Below are 27,782 nucleotides of genomic sequence, written 5' to 3'. Positions count from 1 at the left end.
TCCTGAAGAGGGACACTGAGTCCGTGCCCAGCTGTGAAGGCTCCAGCAGAGATGAAGGGGTCTGAGAGCTGGGGTCTGGGGTTGTCCGTGCAGAAAATATCCACACAGTGTCATGTGGCAGTATCACCTCGTTCAGCTCAGCACTGCCCCGGGATTCCTGCATACCATCCATGAACCTGGGTTCAGTCTGGGCTCCAGAGTGGCCTTCTGGCCCAGAAAAGGAAGTGTGGGAGGGAGGGCAGGAGGGAAAGCACCCCATGGGGGCTGAGGTCTGCTGGGTGACCAGGGCAAGGGTGAAGGAAGGATTCAGGTTCATCATGGAATCCTGGGGGCACCTACTGGTTCAGCTGGGGTTATGAGGGCACCCAAGGGTTCAATCAAGGTCATGGAGGCACCTGCTATTCAACTGAGGTGATCCACTGGTTCAATCAGGGTCATAAGGGCACCCAGTGGTTTAATTGGGGTCATGGGGGCACCCATGGGTCAGGATCCAGGCAGGAGAGTGCAGGTTGGGGGCGGCACTTCCCTCTTCCAGAGCCTGTGCAATCAGGTCCACCCACCAGAGTCCAGAAGTCTGCCCCTCTATGGTCCGCCCCTGCCCCTGCCTCTTTCCTTGGGCACACTCATGCCCCTCAGCCTGCCCCATGCTGTTCCCTCATCTAGAAAGTTCTCACTGCCCATCATCACCTACTAGAGTCCTCACTCCTCATTCAAGCTCCCTCAAGGACTACCTGCCCCAGGAAGCCTTCTCAGATCCCTACTTTGAGTCAGTCTACTAGGATTTAGTATATATAACATTCAGCTTGTGGTTCCAGGATTCCACTGGACCAGAGGCTCCGTGGGGAAGAAGCCGGGTCTTCATTTTCTAGTCTTTCCGTGCCAAGTATAATGCCTAGTACTCAGGAGATCTCAATGATTTTTGAGGGGCTGGGGTCCCTCTTTGGATCCTTGGACTCTCGAGACTGCCGCCTTCAAGATCAAGAAATCAAAGCATCTCAGGGTTGGGAAGAATCTTAAAAGCCCTTTAATGTAGCCCCCAGTCTGATATATGGGTAATGTGATGATCTTTATGATGTGTCAGCTTGGCTAGGTTAAAGCCCTTAGTTATTAATCAAACACTTATTTAGGGGTTGCTGTGAAGCATTTTGTAGAAGTAATTAAAGTCCATAATCAGTTGACTTTAAGTAAGGGAGATTATTTCACATTATCTTAGATAATCTGAGTGGGCCTGATTCAATCATTTGAAAGGCCTTAAGAGCCAAACTGAAGGTTCCCTGAAGAAGATATTCTACCTGTGGACGGCAGCTTCAGCCCATACTAGAAAGACTTCAGCTTCCTGATGGTCTACTCTTTGGATCTTAGACTTGTCTAGCAGCCACTACTTCACATAAGCCCAGTCCTTGTAATGCGTCTCTTAATATAAATCTCCTACAGGTTCTGCTTCTCTGATTGAACCCCAATGGATACAGGTATCTTCTGCATCTTGCCCATCCCGTGTCTTCTTGTATGCTTCTTGTGATGGGGAGCTCACCACCTCTCAAGGCAGCACAGTCCATCTTTGGTCAGCTTCAACTCTAACAAGTTCTCCTTATATTGGACTTGATTAAGTCTTTCTATGGACTCGACCCACTGGTGCTGGTTTAACCCCTTGGGCCCAATCAGCCCAAGGTTGGTTCTTTTATCTTGCAATAGCCCAGCAGATATTTGAAGGCACCATGCGTGCTCTCCACACCTGTCCTTGCCAAGTGTCCTTCATTTGACACGCTGCTCCCCTCCTCTGACTGTTCTCCAGGTTGTTGATGTCCCTCTTAAAGTCTGGCCTTCCACCTGTCAGCTGCATTCCACACCCTTGCTGACAACAGGGTGAGTGTATCTAGTAGTCATAGGACCACGGGCCTGGGGACCTCCCTGGGCCTTTGCTGTCTGGATCCCAGCCCACGGGAAGCTGGGGGCTCTTCTTGAAAGAAGAAATGAGCCCCAACCTCTTCTAATGGTGACTGGAGGCTGCACTGCCCCTTGGGATTTGGGGTAGTTGCCATGAGGGAGGAGCCAGTTTCCCACTTGGACATTTAATCTCTGGGGCACCCCTTCTCCATGGATCTGAGGGGCTTCCCTGGCAGATGGGGGAGGAATGGAGAGCCGTTGAGGACAGCAGATACCCGTTTGCAGACTTCTCCATGGGGCAAGCCCTTCTTCACTCCTCTCCTCCCCTCCCCCTCCCCCCACGTGATTGCACAGCCTGTGACCTCCTCTAGCCTCCAGGCCCGGTTCCTGTGGGGCCAGCCACAGCCCCTCTCCAGCCTCCGAGTTGGGATCCACCAACTCTGAGGCCATTGGCTCTCATATTCCACAACCAGATTCCTAGGGATTTTTCCAGCTCTACACATTCTTGTTCTTAAAACCACAGTCCACACCTCAAGTCTATTTCCCAAAATCAGGTCTCCAGGCTGTTTAGATCCTCACTCCTCAAAAGTGTGGACTACGAGTCAACAGCATCAGTGTCCCCTGGGGGCTTGCTAGAACTGCAGAATCCCAGGCCCCGCCCCAGACCTCCTGATTCAGAATCTGCATTTAAACCAGATCAACCAGGTCTTCCCCTGCACAGCAGTGTTTGCAAAGCATTAATGTATCCGCATTGCTGAGCAGGACTTCTTCAGGTCCCCTTCGGAACATCTCCTCTGTACAGGTGGGAAGACTGACGCACGCCGGGGAAGTGTCTGTTCCTCCCCCAAGTTCAGGGGCAGCAGAAGCAAGAGAGACAGCTAGAAGGATTTGTCGAAGGGGAGAGAAAGAACCCTGTTTCTAGCTCCCAGGCCAGGCTCCTGCTTTGAATTCCAGGCAGCCACGTGCCCCCTCACAAAGGGGTCCTGTGTGTCACTGGAGGCAGGAGCGGGGAGCGGGAGCAGTGAGAGCCTGCTTTTGTGGAGGCGGAGGGTGGGAGCTGGGCCCCAGCCTGGCAGGGGTCCCAGGAGGCCACAGGAGCAGGAGGACTGGAGCGGATTGCTCTAGGTGGCAGCTGAGGCCGGCTCTGGAAAGCAGGAAGGTGAAGGTGCGACTTGTGGCCGTAGCCTGGGGTGGGGTGGCTCCAGGGGAGGGAGAGGGGTGGGTCCCCAGGAGCCGCCTGGGAACTGCCTTAGCCGGGGCAGTTTCTGGACAACGGGGAAGTGTGGACAAGCCGGGAGGCGGAGGCATCACTGGGACCCTTGACTGCTCTCCCCACAGCAACAAGGGCCTCGAAAGGCATTTGTCAGGCGGCTCTGTGCCGACCAGAGGCTAACAGGTGGGTCAGGAGGAGACCCAGGGCTAGCGGAGCAGGCGGCTGGCAGCTCGCAGCTTGCTCTCTTCTTTAAGAGCCTGCGGGGGGGGGGGGGGGGGGGGGGGGCAAGAACACCAAGGGAGGTGTCAGTAAACACGGCGTCAAGGCCAGCTCTGAGAAGAACTGTGAAGTGTAGCCTTGACCATGCCCTTTCTCCGATCTGAATTTTCCCTTCCACCCTGTAAAATGAGAGGGTCGGAGCTAAAATTCTGATTTCTCTTTGGGCAAAATACTCTTGAGGGCGAGGGATCCTGACGCTGAGGCCACAGCTAAGTGTCCTGAGTGGACGCTGGTACCCCATCCAGCATCATTTGTGACATTCATATATAGAAGGGACGGCAGGGGCTCCTTGGGGTGGGGGGAAGGGGACGAGCTGCATGGCTCTGTGAAAAGATGCTCCCTACAGCCCTGGGTGGCCCTTGTGACTTGAACTTCTTTGAGCTTCCCTTTCCTTGACCGTAACAGAATGAGAGGCCTGCCTTCTCCGTCCCAGGGCAGTGGTGAGAGTGCGGGCTGCGAGGAGCACCCCACACACCTGGGGGCGGACGTGAAACAGACACACGTCAGCTCCCCGCGTCCGAGGCAGGGATGGGGCGTGAGGGCGTGCCCATCTGGGTCTCTGATAATGACCTCCGTCAGAGCTGGGTCTCTTCCCTTGTTGCTGGCTGACTGCAGGGAAATCACTTTTACATTTTTTTTTTTATTACAAAATCAACTCACAGATTCACCGTTTGTGCTGCCAGCTGAAAGCTGTTTATAGTGGTGATTTGCACGACACTCATCTGTGCTTGTTTATGTTTTCTTCGAAAATACTTACTGTGTTTGTTCTGTCCCCACTCTGGCCAGGCGTGTGTCTTCTATTTCTGGTCCTATTCTCGCCCCCACTCCCTCCATGTCTCCAGCCCCCAACCGTGATGTGTGGGAACTGGACATGCAGGTAGGAGGCATGACGGTCAGAAGGACCTCTGATCAAAAGCACCCTCTTTGTAGATGAGGAAACTGAGGGTCAGAGAGGACCAGCAACTGAGCTAAGTGGAGCTGGAACTCTTGCCTCCTTGCTCCAATCCAGGGTAGGTTCTCCTACCACTGTGAACTTCACTGTCCTTGACTGGTTTCCTGCAGGGTCTGCCTGCTCAGGGGAGGGAGCACTGTCCCTGAGCCTGGATGTCAGGCAGACTCCAGGCATGGGGAAGATCTGGAAAGGGTTGGGGGAATGGGATTAAGAGAATACAGGGAAGGGTGTGGCAGCCTCTGGCCCCCAACCCCACTGTCCGCCACCTGTTAGGAGGGAGCAGAGGTAGCTGTGGTCTTGGTAATCTTTGGGAAACCGAGCAGTTCCCTTCTGTGGGGGGGAGTAATAGTAATGAACAATAATGTTAATTCCACTGATCATTGCAGATATTGCTTATTAAGCACCAACTGTACCAGGTACTTCCTTTATATTATCCATTTCATCCCGGGTGGCAAATATTATTCTCCCCATTTTGCAAATGGCCAAACAAGCTCAGAGAGACTAAGTAACTTGTCCAAGATCATATAACTAGTGGTGTGGGGCTGGGGGAGGTGAGTGGAGAGGCGGGTTGAGAGATGAACCCAGGCACTCTGGCTTCTAAGCCAGAGCCCACCTTCCTAGACCACCACAGAGAAGGCTTGTGCCGTCAAAGCAGAGGGGTGGCCTGTGGGCAGGGAGGAAGGAAATACTGACCGAGAGTGGGCAGTAGGACTATTCCAGGCTGGGCTGCCCCTCCACCCCAACCCAGCAAGTCAACAGAGGACAGGGAACAGTGGAGTGAAAAGCAACCAGAGGTCTCGGTGCTAAGAGAGATGGTGGGTGGTGAGGGGAACAGGCTAGGGTAATGGAGAGAACTCCAGTGGGGGCATCCAAAGGCCTCAGTTCTAAGTGCTTGCAACTTGCCGTGTGACTTTGGGCAAGTCACTCACCTCTCTGGGTGTTTGGCTGATTGCTGATGTCTCCTTTCACTCTTATTTGAGGACTCTAGGATGTATTGGGTGGCAGGTCACTTCTGTACTTTCCTCCTTCTTGGAAAGGTGCAAAAAGTACAGGTTCCTTCATGAGCTGCCTGCTTGATTTCACAATCTAAGGACCCCCAGGCCACGTGGTGGGTGATGGGAGCCTGTGCTCAGCTGAGAACAGGCCGGAAGCTGAGGAGAGAGCAGAACAGAAGGTTTTCTGCCCCAACTCCTTCAGCTAATCAATCACCTGGCCTCTTGTTGCCTTAGAGCCCCGAGGATTACGGGGGGCCCCCCATGGGAGAACAGCACCTGTGAGTCCGTGACGGTCTCAGAGAGGGCCCGGTGCTGGGCACAGCTCTGCCATGTGGCCTGGGTTGGCCAGGGGCTGGGGTGTGGGGGAGCAGCAGGCCGGCTGCAGGGTGCTGGAAGAAGAGGCGCTCTGCTGGGAAGGGCTTTGCCCGGGGAAAAGACAAGCCTCGTCTCCTCATTGCCCTCAAGATACAAGGGTCTGGGCTGAGTTCTTGAAGTGGAGAAAGAACTGGCAGGAAAGCCAGGGCATGGGAGTCAAAGAGGCTCAGCTGAATCTGGGCAGGTGCCATACTTTCAAGTCACAAGGGCCACGGGTGAGTCATCTACACGCAGAGCCTTAGGTTCCTCCGCTGAAAAATGGGGGTCATAATGCCCCTCTGGGGGGGTTGGCGAGAGAATCGAATGAGAGCGTATGGAGCCTGACAAAGAGTAGACAATAAACGGTGGCTGCTAGTATTATTGTTGCTGTTCCTGCTGTCAATAATAATAACAAATACGAGGCATCCTGAACGAGTGGAAGGAGCGGAGGCCCAGGAGTCAGGTTCGGCTGACCCCTGGCTGGGTGGCTCCTGTCCCCTCTCTGGCTCCTTATCTGTAGGAGGAGCGGGTGCCACCGGCTGATCTTGGGTCTCTTTCTAGCCCTGACAGCCTCCGGGCTATGAATAGATGGGGCTGGGGCCCCGGAGGAGTTTAATGACTCAACAGCCAGAGAGGTTAAGCTTTCCCAGAAAAGAGTTTCCGTTTGCGTTTGATGAACTTAGGGCACAATAAAGGAAGGGTTTCCTGGCTGGGAGGCTAGGGATGAGGAAGCTGGAGGAATCCTTGCAGCCCATGGAGACTGTGACTAACCAGGTGAATGACTAACTTAGACCCTGCCGACCCTCAACCAATCGGGGCTGCCCGAGAGTGCAGCTTGAGCACGTCCTGGCCGTGCCTATTTCAGCTGGCTCTGGGCTTCACAGCGTATGGAGGCAGAAGAAGCAGCCAAGAGACCGGCAGGGAAAGAGCACTGGGCTTGGAGTCAGAAGACTTCAGGCTCTAACTCTGCTGCTCACCAGCTGCATGACTTTCGGGGAGTCCCTTCCCCTCCTTTCCCTCCATGCCTCCATCTGTGCAATGAAGCTAATAATTCCTGCCCTGGCAACTTTCCTGAGCAGCGAACGCTGAGACTCAAGTGATGAGATGAGTGTGCATTGGGATCACTAAGTGGGAGGCTCTGTCATTTTTCTATCCCAATGTGAGTCCCGGTGCCTCAGGAGACCTGTTTGGGTCCCCAGAGGGGTCAGGTGGACAGAGGTTGTTGCCCCTGGGTTTTGGGTCACCATCAGTTTCATACAGGGCCCCTTCTGGCCATCTGATCACAGCCCAGACAGGCTTGTCTTAGAGCAGAGCCCCTGTGGACCGTTTCCAGCCAGATGGTGTAGCCAGAGAGAGAGGTGACAAAAAGCCAGGGAGGGTTGGGTGGGGCAGGAAGTGGGCAGTGCCTTTCTGGGGCCCCCACAGAACTAGGGTGGTGCATTGATGCGGTCTTTCCTCTTGCCCAGTGCTGTATCAATAAATATCACCAGAACGGCACTCGGTCTGCCTCTACCCCCAGCTTTTAGCATCTGTCTGGGTAAGAACTATAAGCACTTTGGGAAACGGCAGGGATGGAGGGGAAGGATGATGCCCTTTCATTTCTGCACACCTTCAGCCCATCAGCAGCATTCTCTGAGTGCTCGTGTGCCAGCGCTGGGAGAACAGAGATGGGAACCACAGGGCCCTGCCCACACGGAGGTTAACTGCAGTGCAGTTAAAGAGACAAAACACATCCCCTAAAATGTAAATAACCACGCAAGAGAGCCTACACTGTGTCATCCAGGTTGTCCTGACAGGGAGTCCTGCAGTTGAATAGAGTGGGGGCCTGGGATGGTCTGGGAGACTTCAAGGAAGAAGTGGGATTGGAGCTGGACCTGGAAGGTTAGCTTGGACAAGACAAAGAGAAGACAGAGAAAAAGGTGTGCCCCACAGGCACACTGAAGGTGTTCTCAGGAGACAGTCTGACTGCAGTGGAGGGATCACGTCAGTAAGAACTGAGAAATGAAGTTGGAGACAGAGTTAGAGCCAGGTACGAAGGCCCTTCGAATTTGGAATAAGGACCAGATTCCACGGGCAGCTGGAAGCCACTGAAGGCTTCTGAGAGGATAGTAGTATGGTCAGAGCTGCACGCTGGGGAGATTCCTTCTGGCAGCCTTGTCCGGGGGGAGCTCATTCCATGGGGGAATGAGGCTGGAGGCAAGGTCAGCTGGGAAGTTACTGTGGAGCTAGGGACCATGGGACTGAGAAAGAGGACACACAGTCAAAGGCACCACTTGTGGGAAGAGGAAGGGGGAAAGCCTAACTCGTTGTTCAGTGCTCCTGAAACCCTGACACATGGCAGGGAAGTGGGGGAAGGGAGGCTCCTTTCTGGGCAGGTCTGAGTTTGACTATTCTGCCCTAAACTCACAGGGTGAGCAGGACCCAGAGGTGCCCCCATTTGGGCCACATCTACTCCTGGGGCCCTTTTCTTCCTCTTCTAAGAGGGGAATCCAGAGACTACATAGCAGAGATCCCCATGGACCCCAGAGAGGAGTGGAGCCTTGGGACAAAGTCCTGCAGTGGATAGACTGCAGGAACAGCGTCCAGTCCTGCTTTTTACCCCCTCAACTCCTGTGGACTCCTAGGAAAACACTGCCATCTTGTCATGGGCTATGCCAAGTGGCAACGAGCCCCTGGGAGCTCAGCCAAGGCAAGGAGGGGGACCAGAGAGAGGAGAAGGAATGGGAAAGATGGAAGCCTGGAGGCATCCCAATGGGCTTTGGGGGAAGGTGGGCTGGGAGCATGCCAGCACTGGGCGGAAGGCTTGAGATCATTTTAGCCAACCCCTCATGGTCTGGAGGTGAGCCTGAGACCCAGACAGAGGAAGGGACTTACCCAAGGTCACGTAGCGGGAAAAGTGATGGAGCTGGGCTGGAATCAGAGTCTTGGGAGCCGGTGAGGTGTTTACTCCTATCTGGACACTTCCAAATAGCACTGGAGATTCCTTTCCCGGACATCCATTTGTGTGCTTTGTGTGTGCGTGCCTGTGTCTGCCCTGTGTGTGCTTGTGTGTGTACCTGTGTGTATGTGTGCCTGTGCCTATGTTGTGAGAGAGTCTGGGTGTGTGTGTGGCCTGCCGCACCGCTGTTTGGAGAAGGGAACTGAGGCCATTCCTGCGGGTTGACTGTTTCCCCGGGACAACAGAGAAGGCAGACAGAGCTGCATCTGGCTTCCAGCACCAAATCTGCTGCCCTAAGAAAATTAAAGGCACTAGCTGGCTGTGCCCAAACTCTGGGAGCCGGACACACACACACACACACACACGCACGCGCGCGCGCGCGCGCGCACACACACACACGCACGCACACACACACACACACACACACACTCCAAGCGGCACTCACAGAGGCAGTTAGAGGATGTTTTAGGCACCCAGAGTAGGCAGGAGTGCCACGGAGTGCCAGAATACCTGCATCCACACGTCTCCCTGGAGCCCCAGCCGGTGTAGACACGCCAAGGTGCGGAAGCCCATCTGCCAGGGACCCGGAGTTGCGCGCTCCCCGCCGCTCTACACTCAGCTCTCCGCTCCAGGGCCTGGCCCGGCCACACCCCTCCTCCCCAGCCTCCGCCGGTCGTTCCTGCCCCTCTCACACACTTCAGAGTCCCCTGAGGCCCTCGCGCAGCCTGGCAGGGACAAGTTAGGGCTGGCCCGGCCGGAGAGTCAGGTCCGGAGCCAGGAATCGACGCCTCCCCCGAGTCCTGTCACCGCGGAGCAGACAAGCCAGGCTGAACTCGGGTTTCTGGCAGCGCGGGGTTCGGCGCCTAGACCCTCTCCGGGGGATTACCCCCCGCCCCGCCAGCCCCGGCCGGCTCGGGACTACCCCGCGACGCGGCGCCCAGCCCCCGGGTCCCCGCCCCCCGCCGGCGAATAGTTACCGATGGTGGTGATGACGGTGATGGCGAAGTAGAAGGAGCCGGCGAAGCGCCACTGCACGCCGGCCTTGTGCGGCTTGAGGCGCAGCACGACGCGCTCGAGCTCCTCGTAGCCGCCCTGGCTGAGGTTGTAGCGCGCCCGCAGCTCCTGCTGCCGCAGCTCCAGCCGCTGCCGCTCGATCATCTCGGGCTCCGACTCGAGCGCGTCGAAGACCGCGGCGCCCACCAGCAGGTAGGTGAAGGTGCACACGATGAGCGCCAGCGTGCGCACGTTCTGCCGCTTCATCGTCCCGCCCGAGCCGCCGCCGGCCCCCCGGCGCCCCCGGCCCGCGCCCCGGCTCCGGCCGCCGCTGCTGCTGCCCCGGAGGCGGCCTGGGGCATGGCTGCGCTCGCGGCTCCCCAAGCCGGGCACCCGCTCCGCGCCCCGGGGCCGCCGCCGCCAACGCCGCCGCCGCCGCCGCCGCGGAGCTGTCCCTTCAGCACCACCCACCGCCCTCCTCCGCCCGGCCCCGCTCCCGCCCCCCGCCCCCCGCCCGCAGGCCTCCTCCTCCCGCCAGCCCTCCCGCCCAGCCAAATAAGGACTGGGGAGACGCGCCGAGGGAGGGAGGAGGGGGGCTGGCGGAGGGGGAGGGGAGGGGGAGCGAGCGGGAGAGCGGCGGAGAGACCGGGCAGGACCGAAGGAGAGAGACCCAGGGAAAGAGATAACTAGACAGAGAAACGCCTGTAACTACAGAGAAAGAGAGAAAAAGAGGCAGAGGGGGGTGTGACAGATAAGGAGATAAAGCCAGAGGTAGACTCCTAGGCACAGAAAAAGAAGCGGCAGGCAGAAAAATACGGAGCGAGAGAGGCAGAGAGCGAAAGATGGAAACAGAAAGAGCGACAGAGACAGGGAGACCTGGATAGCTGGAGATAAACTGAGGACGGAAAAAGAAAAGCAAGGGAGGGAAAAGGAAGAGGCAGAGCGAGCCGCCTCCCGCCCCCCCCCCCCCCCGCCCCGCCTCCCCCCATCTCCACCGAAATTACAGCATGCTTTAGTTAGAAGGAACCTTGGGTCTTGCTGTCCTGCCCTTTATTATGTCCATGGGGAAACTGAGGCGCAGAGAGGTCAAGTGACATGCAAGGGCACACGGTGAACTAGGGCCAGCACTGGGATTCAGCCATGCTTCCCTCCACCCAGGCCACACCCCCCACCCCCCACCGCACACCAGCACACCAGGCTGCTGGCTGTCTTAGAAACAGCAGGGCACAGCTGTGGACCTGGGCACGCTGAGACCAACACCCAAGGGAAAGCTCTGCTCTCATGAAATGTGACCCTTCCCAGGTCAGCGATGCTCCTGGAACTGGCTAAGAAAGCACAGGCTGAGCCTAAGCCAGTAGTGTTGAATCCCAGGCTCTCCTCCGCTCCCCTGGGGCTGTTGCGTTGTCTTGACATCCATAGCCCCAGTCCTGCACCAGTGGGCCAGGCTGGGCTTGGGGTGGGCTGGCCAGAGATAGTGTCGGACATCAACAGGGGGCATCCCAACAGAACAGGGATCTAGCTAGCTGAAAAAGGGCAGGTGTGGCCCAGACCAGGAGGCTTGCTGACAGACTGGGGGAAACAGGAGGCCTCTCTGTGGCTCAGTGTCTTCTTTTGTCAACATGGTGGCAGTGGCGGTGAGGAGGGGCAGGCCGTGGGACCTCAGATGAGGTGTCACTGCCCCTCTCAGAGTCTCACTTCCTTATCTCCTCGATGAGGTGCCATGGCAGATGATCCCGCAGGCCTTGCTTAGCTTCAAACAACTCCAGACTTGGATGGGCCGAGTGAGCAGAATGATCGGAATGCAAATCCCACTGCCAAGGAGGGTCAGAAAGTCTTTCATGGGACCCTGACATGGGCCACGAGGAGAGACAGGGAAGAGGCCCCAAGGCCCTGACTAAGGGTAGGTTGAGAAGGCAGCCATCCGAAGCAGGAGAATCATCTGCCCACAGCCTGGCCTGACCTGTCACTGCTGGGCATTTCAGTGCCTCTCTGAGGAATGTTACCGACCCACTGCTTCTTTCAACCATTCATTCAGAGAGTATGTATCAGTCATCTGCTGTGTGTCAGGCTAGGCAGGTTACATTTATTATCTCTAGTCTTACTACAACCCTGAAAGGTAGGTATGGTTATGTCCATTTTAGAGATGGAGAGACTGAGGCAAAAGACAGTGCAGAGAACTGTCCAAGGTCATTCAGCTGGAAGCCTTCAGTCTGCCTTCCAAACCCATTCTCTTCTCCATACTGACCCCTGGAGCCTCAGTTTTTTTTCACCTGTAAATGGAATAGCTAATTACACTAGAGTCTTTGATCTGACACAAACTTTCTGCACCCTTGGCCATGAACTCAGCCTACTGCAGACCCCCCACCCCTGGCATCTTCTGGCTCCCTGGAAGACAAGCACTGCCTTTCCTGGCTTCCTCGGGATGAGGGCACAAGTTAGGTTCTGTCCTCCTGGCCACGACTGCCCCAGAAGCCACTTCCCCCAAGGCCCGTCTAAATAAGCAAGGCTCAAGAGGCCTGGTTTTCAGTGTGAAAGGCTGTGTGTCCAGGGTCTGCTCACTTCTGGCTGCCAGTCCAGACTGTTGTGCAGATGAAAGGTGATATTATGAGTGAAAGAGCTTTGGAAAAGGGAAAAAGCTCTCTTTAGGGGCAGGGCATTTATTATTAATTATGATGAAGCTTGTTCTCACAGCACTTCAGAACTAGAAGGACCTTTAAAGACCAGCTAACCTGATCCTCTCATGTTGCAGATGAGGAAACTGAGGCCCAGAGAGTAGGAAGGGGGTTGCTCAAGGTCACACAGGGAGTGAAGGGGGGCCAAGACTTATATCCCATGGCTGGGGTCTCTCCTGTAGCCCCCATATGTGTGGGATCAGGACACCTGCTGGCAGGGGAGGGCAGCACATCCCGTGTCCCTGCAGCCCAGGAGGTCAGCTTAGGTTGCACCCTCCGGTCCCTTCTCCCTTTCTTCTCTTCAGGAGGGGGAACTGGTTGGGGGGAGCCAGGCCAGTGCCAGTCTAGGTTTCTGAGTAGGCCCTGGTCCTGCAGGCAGGAGTCCCATCAGCTCACCCTTGACCTGCATGGGATAGCGCCAAAGATCTAGAAGCCTATCTCACCTTCTGTCCAGGACTCCTGGGACCTGCCTGTATGTCCCCACCCCTCATGGGGCTGCTTCATCCTCTGCCAAGGGCCACATGTCAGAAAGCACCTCTATCAATCATGTATTTATAAATGCTAAAATCCGCTCAGCTATGACTTCTCTGTGTTCTATTTTTTCGATCTATCGGTGATTCCAATGGAGAATGCCTTGGGCCGGTTCGAAAGAATTGTTTTACATTCCTCAAATCGTGATACTGGCCGGCCTCCTGTGTGATCATTTTCTGAAATCTGATCCAGTATAGAGAACATGGGATGGAGAGTTGGGGTGCCTGGGCTGGGGTCCTGTCTCTTCCACTTGCTTCCTGTGGGACTCAGGGCCAGTCACTCCTTCTCTCCGGGCCTTGGTTTGCACATCCATAAATGGAGCGGTTTGGACCAGGACATGTCTATGCTCCTTTCATTTATAACATCCCATGACCTTCCTGGCCTGCTTCTGCTTCTTTAGTTCTTCCAAGAATCAGGTGCAAAGAGGATTTAGTCACTACTTCTAAGACTTTAGTTTGTGAGGAAGAGTGCACAATCGGACTTAGGATAAATGGTACAGAATGTACCATTAGTTGCTGCATATTATTATGTACTAAACTTTATACACATGTTTTCCAGCTTTGTTTTCCATGTCATTCCTCTCTAAGCTCTGGATACATCTAAGTACTTTCCTGTGTTACTCCTGACTCATGTGGCTCCCATCAGCTGGGATGCTGGTACTTCCTTGACTCTTCCATTGTTTATCTATTGAACTCCTGTTCAGGCTTCAAGACCCAACTCAAGGGCCACTCCCTCCATGAACCATTCCCCATTACCTCCAGTCAGAACCACTAGCTCCTTTGTGCTTCCATAGCACCTTGCCTATGCTTCAATTCAGTAGATATTCCTCCTACCTAGTAGATTGGTCAGTTCTTTAACATCTGTCTTCCCCACTGGCTCATTATCTCCTCCAGGGCGGAGACCCTTCTTATGCTACGCCTCCCCACAGTGCGGAGCTCAGTGCTTTGCACATCAGAGTTATTCCACATGTTTGTTGTGTATTCGGTGCACAGCGAAGTCCTAAAAGCATCTATACATGTTGGGTTAGAGACCAGCAGCGTCAGTGGGGACAGGAGTATAGAGAGCAGTGTCTGTAGGGGGAAACACCAGGCAATTTGCTTCTGTGACTCTTTGTCAACAGACACTTCTAAAGCGGAAGCAAGCCCTGTCTGGCTGAGGAAAGAGGGTAAAGACACATGTGAGCGTCCTAAGGCCCAAGGAAGCGTGTGGAGAGGGCACTGAAGTGGGAGTCTAGACACCCAGAGCTTGGTCCCAGCTGCCACCAACTACCAACTAGTTGGTGGACTTGAGAGAGTGTCACATTGCCTCTCTGTGCCTCAGTTTCCTTTTCTACAGGATGAAAGGGTTGCCTATCTCAAAAAGTCCCATTACTGGTTGGATTGGAGCCTCACATGACATTCTGGTTCATCTTGTCTAGACCAGACCATAAGCTCCTGCAGGGCAGGGCTAAGGCCTTACTCATCTTGGAATACGGTCCTTGGTTTGCTGTAGGAAGGAGTACCCAGAACCATCTTAATATCCACTGAGGAGGAGGCCTGAGAATGGGGGGCCTGGTAGGCCCAGAAGCTGCAGCAGGCTTTGGTTGGTGGAGATCGGCACCAGGGATCCTGGCCTCTGATGGCCCATGGCTGGTTGAGTGGATTCGGGGTGCTTTGGGTATGACTGAGGTGTTTCTTGGTGTATCCCTGAGGGAAAGACATGGAAGATTAGCCTGGATTTACAAAGCATAACCAGTCCCAGTGCAGCCGGCTTGCATTTGTCAAGAGACACTATTTGTTTAACATCTCAAGCCCAAACCAAACACGAAAGGCAGCTGTTCACAAAGGAGAGGCTCTGGGAGCTGTTGGGGAGAGAGCGCCACGCTAAGGGGTGGACACCTGGCTCTGTCCTTAGTCCTGCCCCAGAGGAGCTGGGTGAGCAGCTCTGGTTACAGATCTGGGTCTCTCACTAGTGGGAGTGAGAACCAAGCACTTGCTGCGGGGGTCAGGCTGGCTTCATTCGTTCACAGAAAACCTGCTGCAAAGTCTGCATCCTCCACATTTGACGAATCCCTTCCCCTAGGGACAACCTCCTTGGTGGCCTCCATCTCGGCGTCCGAATATCACCCTGACATGAGCATCTTCGAACGTGTGTCCTTGAGGACCTGCCGGGCACTTTCACTGGGGCACATACTCAGAAGGGTCCCTCAACACTGCTGGACTGTCCTCGGTTCCGCAGCCTTGGTTTTCACTCTCCCCAGCGATGCATGGGATTGCCTGCTTGGCCCTTACTGACTCTGCTGTGATTCATGTTTCTGTTTTTGCCATTTGTATGCGTCTTAATTTTCTACTAATTTCCCCTTTCTCTCCCTTTCCCTTCTCCCTTTAACACCTCCCTCTCTCCCACACTTGGGGTAGGGGCAGTGAGCAGAGCCCCCACTACTGGGGTCTCAGCCAGGCCAGCAGGCGATGAGAGAGATCTGGAAGAAAACCAGCCACTGTTCTTCAGCCTGGGGCATGTGTGTGTCCATTTGTCCGTGTGTATGTGTGTGGGGTGAGGGGAGGCTGTGAGTCTAAGACTCTTAGCTTCAGTCCTGGTCTTCCCCTTCCATCTCCTGGCCCCTCTTTTCCCTGCACTCACGTTGTCCTCTGTGTTTGGCCAAGGCTCCAGAAGAGTTCAAGCTAGAGGAAACCCTAGAGCCTGCAGTCCGATGAGGAAGCAGGCCTGGCGCAGGGAGCCAGCACAGTTCGCTGGGCTGGAGCTGGGACTCAAGCCCGGCTCTGCCTACTTGGAGCCTTTGGCCGCAAGAGAAGTTCCTTCAACTTGCTTCCATCCCGCAGCAAGAATGAAGTCTCTCGCGCCTCTACAGAGACTTGGAGCAGCCACGGCCTGTTTCCCAGCAAACACAATGCTGCTGAGGGGAAAAGCGAGTCTGGAGATCTAGTCAACATCCTCACAAATCTTGAAACCCTTCTTTGCAGGTTTATAGCTTCTGAGAAACAAGCAGAGGCAGCCTGTTCTCAGGACCCAACGCAATAATTATAATAGCACTTGTAATGATTAATCAGCCAGTGAGTATTGAGTGGCGCCTGTAAGCACCCAGAGCAGCATGTGTGCGCATGCGTGTGTTGGGGGTGGGGAGGGGGCAAGAGAGGTGACTTGACTTCCACCGAGCAGGTTTTAGGTGTCTATGGGTCAGTGGAGGGGCTGGGTCGCCACCACCACGGCACGCCTTGGGTAGCGTCTTGTTCTGGTTAGGGCTGCAGTTCTTTCTGCTGGGAGAGGAGTGCTGACCCCCAGGGTCCCAGTTGCTGGGCTCCCGACCATGCTGGGAGGGAGGAATTGACAAACCGAAGCAGGTTTCAGGCCCATCCATGATTCCTGAGATTAATGAGGGGCCTCATTAGCACGATGGACCTGGCACAACCCAAGGAACTTGGGATGCTCACCTTGGAGAAAAGGTGCAGGGGGCATGGGAGCTGTCCCATGGAGGAAGGCTTAGCTTTGCTCTGGGTGGCCTAGGAGGGGCCAGTGATCTGTGGGGAGATACGACAGTGGAAGAGCTTTCAGCTCAAATAGGTAGAACTTCCTCTACACCTCAGAAGAAGGAATGGGCTGCCCATGAGGTAATGAGTTCCCGGTCAATGGAGGTATGCAAGCACAGCCTGATTCGTCCTTTGGGTTGAGGCTGTTTTAGAAGGATCCAAGGGGCTAGTACAGTGCCTGCTACATCGTAGGTCTGCAAGAAAGGCCTTTTGACTTGGTTGCTGAATCTACTGAGTTTGGGGCTGGACTAGATACCTTTTGAAGTTCAGTTGGACTCAGTTCAGCATGTAAGGAGCAGTCCCTCTGTGCCAGGTGCTTTGTCCCTCCAACCTTGAAATGCTGCAGTTCCCTGGCCCCAGGGAGGGCTGCACCTGGAGTCCTTGCTAAACCTCCGCAGCCCTGCTTTCTCCCAGCCACCCCAACCTGACCAAAGCCCCACAGACTTATACCCCGTATCTGCCTGCAGAGGCCCAACACTCACAGGTTGGAGGAAGGGCCTAGAAGCCCTAAGACTCCAGCAAGGGAAATGGGCCTTTGGCAGGCTAATTACTGGGAGCTGATTCTATTAAGCAGATAGCTCGCTCTAGGCAAAGCAATTACATCTAATCAGCCCCTTGCAGAAGTCCAAAGGGACAGCCGTTTGAGCCAGACACATGCGTGAGTAGGAACATCAAAGCAGCCTGAGGCTCAGGCCTCAGCCGGCTGGTCTGAGGCCAGGGGCTGCTCAGAAAGTGGTGCCCTGGCCCCTTCCCCAGGGGGCCAGATCTTGGGCCACAGGGGCTGCAGCACTATGGAGGTGACCCAGCACGGGGACTCAAAGACCTAGACTGAGACTTGGCTCTGCTGCTAAGGAGCCGAATTTCACTGGGGAGAGCGCTTCTCTGACCTGAGCCTCAGTTTCCCTGCCTGTCAAGTGAGTAAGATAAATTAGAGAGGATTCATTCTGAGTTTAAAACGGTAGTCCATCTCAATATTGTGCTGTATACTTAAAAATTTCCTAAGAGGGAAGATCTTATGTTAAGTGCTCTTATAAAAAATAACAAGAATCATAATAAGTAAAGAGAGCAGAAGGAGGTTTTTGGAGGCGCTGAATGTGTTTATGGCCTAGACTGTGGTGATGGCTTCACAGATGTGTACTGATCTCTGAACTCGTCAAGTTGTATACATTAAATAGATAGAGCTGTTTGTATGTCAATCATCCCTCAATAAAGTGGTTTAATGGAAAAAAAAAAAAAACAGAACAAAACAGAAACACGGTCTGTCTAGTCCATGTGGTTTGGATTCTAGTCCAAAATGGAAACATATATCGCAGGGCCGAATTACTCAGACTATGTTTTTAAAAGTAACCGAAATAATGTTTTTTAAAATGATGATGCCCTCTTGATATTCTTTCCTCTTCTAGAAATGTAATGAAATGTGTGTTTCCAAAAACCCAGCCATGATTATTATTATTATTATTTTTTTGACCACGATTTAGTGGCTTCTGAGTCCCAGATTCTTAGAGGAAGTTGGGTCATGCTAGAGAGGGAGAAAATGGGAGAGGACATCCCTGGACATGAGGGAGACAGGTGAGACCCCGGGCCATGGCAGTGCCCCCTTCTATCTGTGCGGGCTCCCTTCCCAAAGGAAGAACTTTGTCAAAGATTTCTGGACACTGGCAGGATGCAGAGGAGAGATTTTTTTTTTTTTTTTTGGACTCATAACCATATTTTTTACTCACAGTAAAAAAAAAAAAGCCAATTTCACTTAAGAAGATCCTTGATGAAAGAGTAAAAATTATTAATTCTTTTTTTTTTTTTTTTTTTTAAAGATTTTATTTATTTATTTGACAGAGAGAGAGACAGCGAGAGCAGGAACACAAGCAGGGGGAGTGGGAGAGGGAGAAGCAGGCTTCCTGCCGAGCAGGGAGCCCGATGTGGGACTCGATCCCAGGACCCTGGGATCATGACCTGAGCCGAAGGCAGACGCTTAACGACTGAGCCACCCAGGCGCCAATTATTAATTCTTTTATATCTCGACCCTGAGTGCATGTCTTTTTTTTTTTTTTTAATTAACATATAATGTATTATTTGTTTCAGGGGTACAGGTCTGTGATTCATCAGTCTTACACAATTCACAGTGCTCACCACAGCACATACCCTCCCCAAAATCCATCACCCAGCCACCCCATCCCTCACATCCCCCTCCACACCAGCAACCCTCAGTTTGTTTCCTGAGATTAAGAGTCTCTTATGATTTGTCTCCTAGAGGAGAGTTTTTAAACATCAGTCCCTTCCAGCGCTGAAATTCTGGGATTCTCGGTTGGCACCAAGCTACTGGTGGGACCCAAATGCATCAGCAGGGCAGTCTCACGCAGGGCATGGAAGGCAGGAAACCACGGCAGTGACCAGCTGTGGGGCCTGAGCGAGCCGTGGCCTCTCTGTGAACCTCAGCTTCCTCCCTACACCACAGGAAAATGAGGAGAGCAGTCTCCACATCGCCTCCCTCATATGGTGGTTGGGGGACTCCAAGTGAGATGATGAATGCAAAACTAAGACTAATTAATTCAATTAAAAGGTGAGAATGTAAACTAAAAAGCTTCTGCACGGCAAAGGAAACCATCCACAAAATGAAAGGCAGGTTACGGAATGGGAGAAAACATTTGCAAATCATATATCTGATAAGAGATTCGTATGGAAAGTATGTAAATAACTCCTACAACTCGATAGAAAAAACTCTAACGATCCAATTAAAAAAGGGGCAGAATTCTGAATAGACATTCTCCCAAAGAAGACATAAATGGCCAATGGGTACACAAAAAGATGCTCAACTTCACTCATCACCTGGGAAATGCAAATCAAGACCACAATGAGATTGCACCTCATACCTGTTAGAATGGTTATTCTCAAAAAGACAAGAGATAACAAGTGTTGGTGAGGATGAGGAGAAAAGGGAGCCCTTGTGCACTGGTGGTGGGAATGTAAATCCGGCATCCATATGGAAAACTGTATGGAGTTTCCCCCAAAACATTAAACACAGAACTACCATATTATCCAGCAAGTCCACGTCTGGGTATTTATCTGAAGGAAGTAAAATCACTACCTCAAAAAGATATCTACACCCCCATGTTCATTGCAGCATTATTTATAATATCCAAGACATGGAAACAACCTACGTGTCCATTGATGGATAAATGGATAAAGAAAAAATATATATAATGCAATATTATTCAGACATAAAAAAGAAAGAAATCCTGCCATTGGTGACAGCAAGGATGGAACTTGAGGGCATTATGCTAGCTGAAATGAGTCAGAGAAAGACAAATACTCTGTGATCTCACTTATATGTGAAATCTGAAAAAAACTGAACTCATAGGTAAGGAGAACAGATTGATGGTTGCCAGAGGGTGACGTGTGGGTGAAATGCGTGAAAGTGGTCAAATGTACCAACTTCCAATTATAAGATAAATGAGTCCTGGATGTACGGTACAACATGGTGGCTACAGTTGACAATGCTGAATTGTATATTTGAAAGTTGCCAAGAGAGTAGATCTTCAAAGTTCTCATAACAGGAAAAAAATCTGTAACTATGTGTGGGGATGGGTGTCAACTAAACTTATTGTGGTCGTCACTTCATAATGTGTACATATGTTAAATCATTATGTTGTACACCTAAACTAATACGATGTTATGTGTCAATTATATCTCAATAAAAAAAGAAAAAAGATGAGAATGTTATTATGAATAGCAGGGACCCAGCTCTCCCTCTCCAGCCCTTCTCTCGGTTTGATTTTCATGATTGTAGCTCTGAGAGCAGGATGGCCTTGCCCGAGCAGACTGTGAGGGCCACCTGACGTCCAGCTTTCCCCAGCCTTGGTGATCTCCGATGGCTGGTGCCCATGTAATTAGACCAAAGCCTTGGTCTGTCCTCAAGGAGGAGCCCCCGGTGCTGATTGGCAATCAGGGGCCTCGCTTGGCCACGCACAGCCTTTGAGCATCTGTTGGGGGGAGGAGAAGCAACCTTGATTCAGATGCCCGGGTTGAGGAGAGCTGATTCCCCTGGATTAGGCTGGCAGGGAAGGGGACGGGGGTAGGCTCTGGAGGGGGGTGGGAGCACCCAGAAAGCTTGGATCGCCCTGCTCCTCAGCACCCCACACAAATCATTTTCCAGGAGAGAGGCCAAAAGGAAGAAGCTACTTTCCTCCCCATGTTATTCCAGGAGTGGTGGGAGGGGAGGCTGGACCCAGAGCTTGTTGGAAAGCCTGGAGCGCCAGCCTGAGAACCGGCACTGATGAATGGAGGAGGTTTAGGGACATGACAGGTGCGAGGGCGGGGCTGTTCACCCAGGAGGCCTTGGCCCTCTGAGCAAAGCCTGCATTCCTCCGTGTGGCTGCCACAATCTGCCCATCCAACCTCTCTGGCCTCATCCCCTTTGCTTCACTTAAGGTTCTTGCCACCAGCCATCCCATATTATTCACAATTCTCCCGGCTCTTTCTTGCCTTTCTGCCAGAAAGGCACATTTTCCCAGGGACATATATGATTGCACTTTAGTGCTCCCCAAAGTCCTTGGAATGGCAGCATTCCCATTTTACAGATGAGGAAACTGAGGCTCATAGCGAAGCAATTTGTCTAAGCTCTTATAGGTAAAGAGACGACAGGTACAACATTCGAGCCCAGGTCAGTTTTACTCCAGAGTCTATGCTTTCACTTTTCTGCCACATTCCCTCTCGAGAAAATGGTTGAGGGCAGAGCTAGGCAGCAATAGGGGAAAAGAACAGAAGGTGCTATCAACACCGGGCCTGGCACATAGTTAGAGCTAAAAAAAAATACTAGCTGTGTGAATGAATAGGTATCTCAGAGAGGATGGCCTTAGAAAGGTCCAGGACCCAGGACCTCGGTTTGCCCCAGGAGGGACAGATGCTTGACTCTCAGTAGGACACAGGGCAAAACTGTGGGGGAGGCCAAGTGACTCTGGCTTGCAGAGGGGCTGGCTGGGAGACAGGGCTGTCAGGAACAAGCTGGACTCCATGACCCATCCAAGGTGGAGGTGAGGGAGGAGGCCAGTTGCCCATGGCCCTAGCGCACACAGTGCCCGGGCATCTAGCCTAGGCAGGAACTCAGACGGGTCTCTAAGCAGTGCACAAATTGAAGGATGCCTTTGAGGCTTTGAGCTGGGTGCCTAGGAGAAGGGCAGTGTGTCCAGGGGACCGAGCAATACGAAGGGGAAGGGACCATTCAACCACCTGGTTGAGGGTTTGTCTTAGTGCTTAATCCTGGGGAGGCCCAGGTGAGTACCCGGTCTCTGCACTGTGCAGATCTCAGGTGGCCCGGAGATGGTGCAGTCCAGCGATCCGTGGAATCCGCAGCACCTCCGGGAGATGGAGATCAGCTGGGAGGCAGCGCTCAGGCGGAAGGGCACGGAGCCGTCAGCGAGATGGAAAAAGTGATGTCGTTAAAGAACAATGTGGCCCAAGGAATGAGCTGTAACTTGCTGGATCCAAAAGGACAAATGGGAAAACGGCTGCCAGAAGCCCAGGGGTGTCTGATGATGGCCTGACACTGCCCTGGGGGAGGGACTGAGCCCCAGCCTGGAGGCCAGAAGAGAATTACCCTATAGGCTCCGAGGACCTTTTCTGTCCCCTAATACCTTGCCAAGCAAACCTTCTGGTCTATTAATAAAGGCTTGATGAATTGAGTCAGGACAGAGAACAGAGAACCCTGCCCCATTTCCAAAGAAGATCTAAGGAGGTCCGCTGTGAGGCCGAGGAAAAAGCGAGGGTTGGCATCCCTGGGTGGGTCTTAGCCCTGCCCAGCTGTGAACCTCCCTTTTGAAGATGGGTTGCAAGGATAGGTGAGATACAGGATCACCAGTCCTGAAGTCGGGACTGGCATGTGGAAAGTACTTTCTTCCCTTCCCTCTTACCCTCTTGCCTGGGTAAGGGCTGGGGAAAACCATCCCTGACGCATAGGCCAGGGAGGAAGCCAGCCGCGGGGCTCAGGCGACCTGGCTGAGGAAGGGGGCTTGCTGGGTCTGACAGGTGGCGGGGGGGGGGCGGGGGGGGCATGGAAAGACTGAGCTGGTTAGAGGCAAGCAGACACTCAGCAGAGACTCAGTGGAAATGTAGACTCTTGAAATAAGCACCACAGGGCACTTATGTGTGTGCGTATGTGGGGTGGTGGGTACAGGGACGTGATCTGGTCTCAACTGTCACTTAAGAGATGAGGAAACGGGCCGAGAGTGGGGAAGGGTCAAGGGCATGCCATCTGATGACAGTGCTTGGTCTTGATTGAGTTGGACTCCCATTGCTGAGTTTCCTAATAAGAAAAATCTCTGCCTAGCACCGAGATGATAGGGCCCCAGGCAGTGGCCAGGGCACCAGACTTGAGCAGAGGTAGTTGTGTTGACCTTTGGAATCTGGAGAAACTGGGACGTGCTTTCTTATTGTAGTCAAATTTGTTGAGAATCCAGTTAGCCCTGGGTGGGGCTCCAGCTCACCTCCCACTGCCCTGTGGGGCCCAGCATTCTTCAGAAGAGGGTCTTCTCCTGGGAATTTTGGGCCAGGAAGCTTTGGGTATCTGGTGGACTGGGACTTCAAAAGATGGCTGACCTCCAAGGGCTTGACTGGGGGGATACAAATGGCATACCAAGGCCTCTGTCCACCCGCCAGTGGTGACCCCAGAAATAGCTCTCCGGTTTGCCCCCAAACTCTGTTTTAAGCGCACAGATGCAGTTTGTACGGTCCCACTATCATCTCCATTTTTCCAAGGAGGAAGGATGGCTCCATGGTCCACCAGACAGTAAATGGTGGAGGTAGGATCCTGGGTATTCCCCACAACATGCTGCGGTCTATGTAACTTCCTCCTCTCTCTGCACACACTTCCAGAGCCTTCCTTGGGGCCTGTGGTTCCCTTCAGCTGCCAGACCAGGTCCCCTGAACTCCGTTAACTGTGAGTGCCACTTCTCAGCTCCTGTAGCTGAGCCTTTTTGCTTTCTGGCTGGACCAACTTGCTCCCCAAGAATTGAGAGAGGGATGCAGAAAGGGAAGGCTCTGTTCCTCTGTACACAGAGGGAAACTGAGGCACAGAACTGGCTTGCACCAAAGCTAGGATCCAACGTCCCTGTCCCCAGGTCCAGCAAGAGAGGTCTAGAGCTGTAAGAAAGAGAGCAGGCAGAGAAACACTGTTCTGTTTTCTTAAGCTCCCAGCTGGGACTGAGAACACCAAATCCTCTTTGAAAAAACAGAAAGGGGATTTAGAAAAAAATCAAGATATTAACCTTCTGAAACTGGACACCCCCATATAGAGATTAACTTCTTTCTTAAGCGTTTTTTTTTTTTTTTTGCATTTCTATAAACATCTTAATTCATGCCAACCTCATGGCCAGCCTGGATTATGGCAGGATGGAGAGAGGGATGGTCTTGTCCTGGCCACACACACACACAAACACACACACACACACACACACACACACCCCTCACACCTGGGGCAGGAGAAAGAACATTGGAAGAGGAGCCTAAGACCTGAGTTTTATTTCCAGCTCTGCCCCCCAACCTTGAACCTCCATTTCCCCATCTGTAAAGGGGTGGTCGGACCAGGCAGTTTTGGAAGGTTTCTTCCCAGCCCACTCTCCGGAGCTGCTTGCTCAGGCGCTGTGGGCTGGCCCCCCTTGCTTATTTCCCTCTCCCTCCCCTACCCCCACTTCTCAAGGGCCCTGCTGGTGTCTTCCAGAACTTCTCTGACTGCCTTCAGGCCTGGACAGCAAGCACTGGGAGGGAGTGGACGGGGAGGCGGGCATTCTGGATCTGTGCGGGGCCAGGATTGCTTTTATGATTCTTTCAGCTCTGCTGTAAATGCAAAGTCACATGGGAAAACACCCAGCCTGGGGTCGGTGCTTCTCAAAGCCCATTTCCCCCTTCTGCTCCCTCTTTTTAGTTCACCTGGATGCCCAGCCCCATCTGGGGCCAAGGTCCCTTCATCTGCCTCACCCACAGAAGAAGCCACATCATTTTTTCTAGTTTCAGGTTCTCTGCAGCCTGTGTCACATGGATCCAATCTGAATCCCCCAGTGGTTCTCAGGGCTTTCAGGATGAAGACCTGGACCTCACTGTGGCCTGAGGGCTCTTGTGGATCCACCCCCGCCCCACCTCTCCAGCCTGGCTTTGAGCGAGGTCCACTTGCCCTGGCCCTCAGGGCTTTGGGATCCTTCTTTCAGGTCCCCAAACCTACCATGTTCCTTCAGTCTCTGCCCCCACGTGAACCCTACCCCTGCCCGGGCTCTCCCCTGTCTCTAGCTGGCACCCACCTGCTTCCCCAGGGAAGTCCTCCTTGACCCCAGAGAGGTTAGGTCCTCCTGCTCTGGTCCTCTGTCTCCCCTCTCCTCCCTGATCGTGAAGCACCATCCCAACAACAAGACCAGTTGCGCCTCCAGCATTGGATGTCTGCCTCCCTCCCCCACTGGACCGTAAGCTCCAGGAGGGCAGGGACAGGCCGGTGTGTCTGGTTCAACACTGTCTCCCCAGCACCTGCCCAATGTCTGGTGCTCAATATGTACTCTCGAGTACATGAATGAGTGGCATCTAAAATTGCTCTCTTTAAACACACCTGAAACCGGGCTCCGCACCTTCCATGAAATCGGGGCATAGAATTCCCTAAAATAGCTTCACTCTTCTGTGGGTAAATAGCTGGCTGTCCCTACAGATTCCTCCTTTTCCCTCAAGTTTCTTTTTCTTTTATTTTTTTTAAAGATTTTATTTATTTATTTATTTGAGAGAGAGAGAGAGGGAACACAAGCAGGGGGAGTGGGAGAGGGAGAAGCAGGCTTCCCGCGGAGCAGGGAGCAGAATGCGGGGCTTGATCCCAGGACCCCGGGACCATGACCCCAGCCAAAGGCAGACGCTTAACCGACTGAGCCACCCAGGCGCCCCTCCTCAAGTTTCTTTTTAAACTTCTCTCTGACCTGCCAACATCATCAGCCAGATCAAGCTTCACATCCACCTTTCAGTTCCTTCCACCTTCTGACAAGCCCGATCATTTTCACACCTTGATTATGTTCTGCTCTTGGAGCTGCAGCCGACAGCGGTGATCCCGGGCACCGGGGAGGAGCACAGCTGTGGGCTAGCCCCAACTCAGCGAGGACTGCGGGAGAGGTGCTGAGGGTCCCCAAGGGCCTTGGGGACAGGTGGGCCACAGTCTGGTTCTGGCTGGAGCAGAGGTTCGAGGAACCCCTCTTTCTCATTTTTGGTCGGTATTCTTCAAGGTAGGCTCATGGCACAAAGGTTCCTTGAGATGTTCTACAAAAGAAAGAATCTTGTGCTCAAATATATTTGGGGAACGAGCATCACTCAGTTCTTGTTTGCAAGCATCAGGAGCTAATTCTGCTAACGGAAGCTTAAAAGCAGTTTATTCTAAGGATCTTGGGTAACTCACAGAATCGCCTGTAGGGCCAGAAAACCAAGGTCAGAGGGAAAGCAGCCAGGGACAATGACCAAAGGCATAGTGTAGGACTGGCCCCGGGAAGTCCTCACCGCGGCCGCCGCCGGGCACAGACACGTTGGCTTGTGCCGCCGGCTCGACCCACACTGAACGCTGCCCCTAGAACCGCCAGCAGGATAGCTTCTGGAAAGAGTGGACGGTCACCGCCACGGTGTCATCTTTCTCTCCACAGTGGGTTCCGCAGCGTTCCTGCTGCTTTGTGTCACAAGCTTGGGGTTCAAAGCCTGGGGAGGTGCAGCCTGATGCTGGAGTGAGGTCCCGTGCCTGCACCCCGCCTCAGGACAGGTGCGACAATGTGAACTGGCCACTTTCAGCCTCTGTCCTGGGAGGCAGCCGCTGCCACCCAGCATGGAGGAAATCCTCACACACGGGAAGGGAGAGCAGATCCTGAGCACCCCAAAGAATGACAACTGTTCTCTTCACTGCAGACCCTGGACACTTCCCTTGGGAGTCTGCAGTGCTCCGGGCCCGAGTTTTCCATCTCGGTACTGTTGACATTTGGGACCAGATGATTCTGCGTGGCGGGGCTGTCCTGTGCACAGCAGGATGGTTAGCAGCATCCAGGACTCTACTGATCAGATGCCAATAGCACTCCTCCAGTTGTGACAACTAAAAATGTCTGAATACGTTGCCAAATGTCCCCTGGGGGGTGGCTTTGCCCCTGGCTGAGAAACACTGCTCCAGGAGATCCGTGGGAAATCTGTAATACGTTTGAGGAACCAGGATTGATTTAACCTTATTGACCATGGAAAATTTTTTTCCCCTAGCACCCTTTGATTCTTATTTCACAGAACTTACTCTGAGAAATGCTGGGCTGGTCACTGGGGACCTCATTCTAGAAATATCTTGGAGGTTGAGGTTGCCTAGGCCAAATGGTTTAATGTGCAAAGAGGTCTCCCTGCCATTACCTCCCCAACCTCCACCTCCCTGAACAAGGCTGGGGGCTCCGGAGTTCCTGCCCTGTGAAGACCCCCACTCTGGGGTGCTAGTTGTGACTCTGGGGAACATTCCCAGGGTCCAAGGGAAGAGCCTGCAGAATGCCATTCAACTTGTAAGTCAGTCTTTTCCCCTTGGCTATGAACCTGGCCTGCAGGCATAAGTATTACTCTAACCGCCAGGGACCTTGCCTCGGGGACAAACGTCCTGACTCTGGCAGCCCACGGCAGCCCCCTGCACAGTTTGACAAAGATCCCACAGGATTCAAGCTCCAATATGTGGGTGCTCTCTGTACCTCACACATGCTTACCAGGCCAGGGCCCTTATTACTGCCCAGTGACTGCCCTGGACACAGGGTCAAGCTCACCCCAACCCAGGAAACATCCCCTCCTCTGTGATGCAGGATGAGGGGGTCGTGGACCCCTGAAGGGTGCAACCACCACCCACTGGCCTTGCCTTTGAGAGGAGCTATTGGAGCTGTTGCTAGGCCAGGAAGAGGAGCGAGGGCAGGTGTGATCTGGCAGTTTCCCCACATGGGTGGCTCAGCTCCTGCTTGCAGCTTCATCTTTGGAACTCCCTCATGTGGCTTATGGTGTTTCTCAGCGACCTTGGCTCTTAACCTTGGGCAGCCAGCACAGTGGAAGATACGGCAGTGTTAGGGGCAGACAGACCTGTGTTTGATCTTGCTTGTGCCACTCACTTGTGGTGTGGACTCGGGCATGCCACCTTTCTCTCTGAACTTCAACTGCACTGTGTAGATTTTTTAAAAAGCATTTTTCTGGCTCTTACATTTTAGAATTCTGTATTTTAGTATTAACAGGTGGCTCCCGGGTGGCAGAAGGTGGGACTCCCTGAAGCCTCCCTGAAAACTTAGGAACCCATGCTCTGCCCCCCAGGATGCATTGCAGGGGGCAGGGGAGACAACTGGGGAAAAAAAAAAAGCTAAAAAATGCCTTGGATCCCAACCAGCCAGAGGATGTGCGAATGGAAAATTCCTGCTGTGTGTCAGAGGCCCACCTGGCCCGGGTGACAGCCAGCC

At 53.4% G+C, this 27,782-nt stretch overlaps 1 protein-coding gene across 1 annotated transcript in view; it reads right to left on the bottom strand.

Annotated features, from left to right (window-relative positions):
* Positions 1–9,915, bottom strand: part of KCNK3 (potassium two pore domain channel subfamily K member 3) — a 35,712-nt gene extending 25,797 nt beyond the window's left edge. Inside the window, exon 1 of the mRNA XM_032391654.1 lies at positions 9,593–9,915. Within this exon, the coding sequence (XP_032247545.1) occupies positions 9,593–9,875 (283 nt within the window). The 5' untranslated portion in view covers positions 9,876–9,915. The remainder of the gene's footprint in view (positions 1–9,592) is intronic.
* Between the last annotated feature and the right edge of the window lie 17,867 nt (positions 9,916–27,782).

The sequence above is a fragment of the Phoca vitulina genome, unplaced genomic scaffold, assembly GCF_004348235.1.
Source record: "Phoca vitulina isolate PV1807 unplaced genomic scaffold, GSC_HSeal_1.0 scaffold63, whole genome shotgun sequence".
Taxonomy (NCBI): domain Eukaryota; kingdom Metazoa; phylum Chordata; class Mammalia; order Carnivora; family Phocidae; genus Phoca; species Phoca vitulina.
Note: the sequence above shows the minus strand (reverse complement) of the source record. Positions and strands in the feature narration are given on the sequence as shown.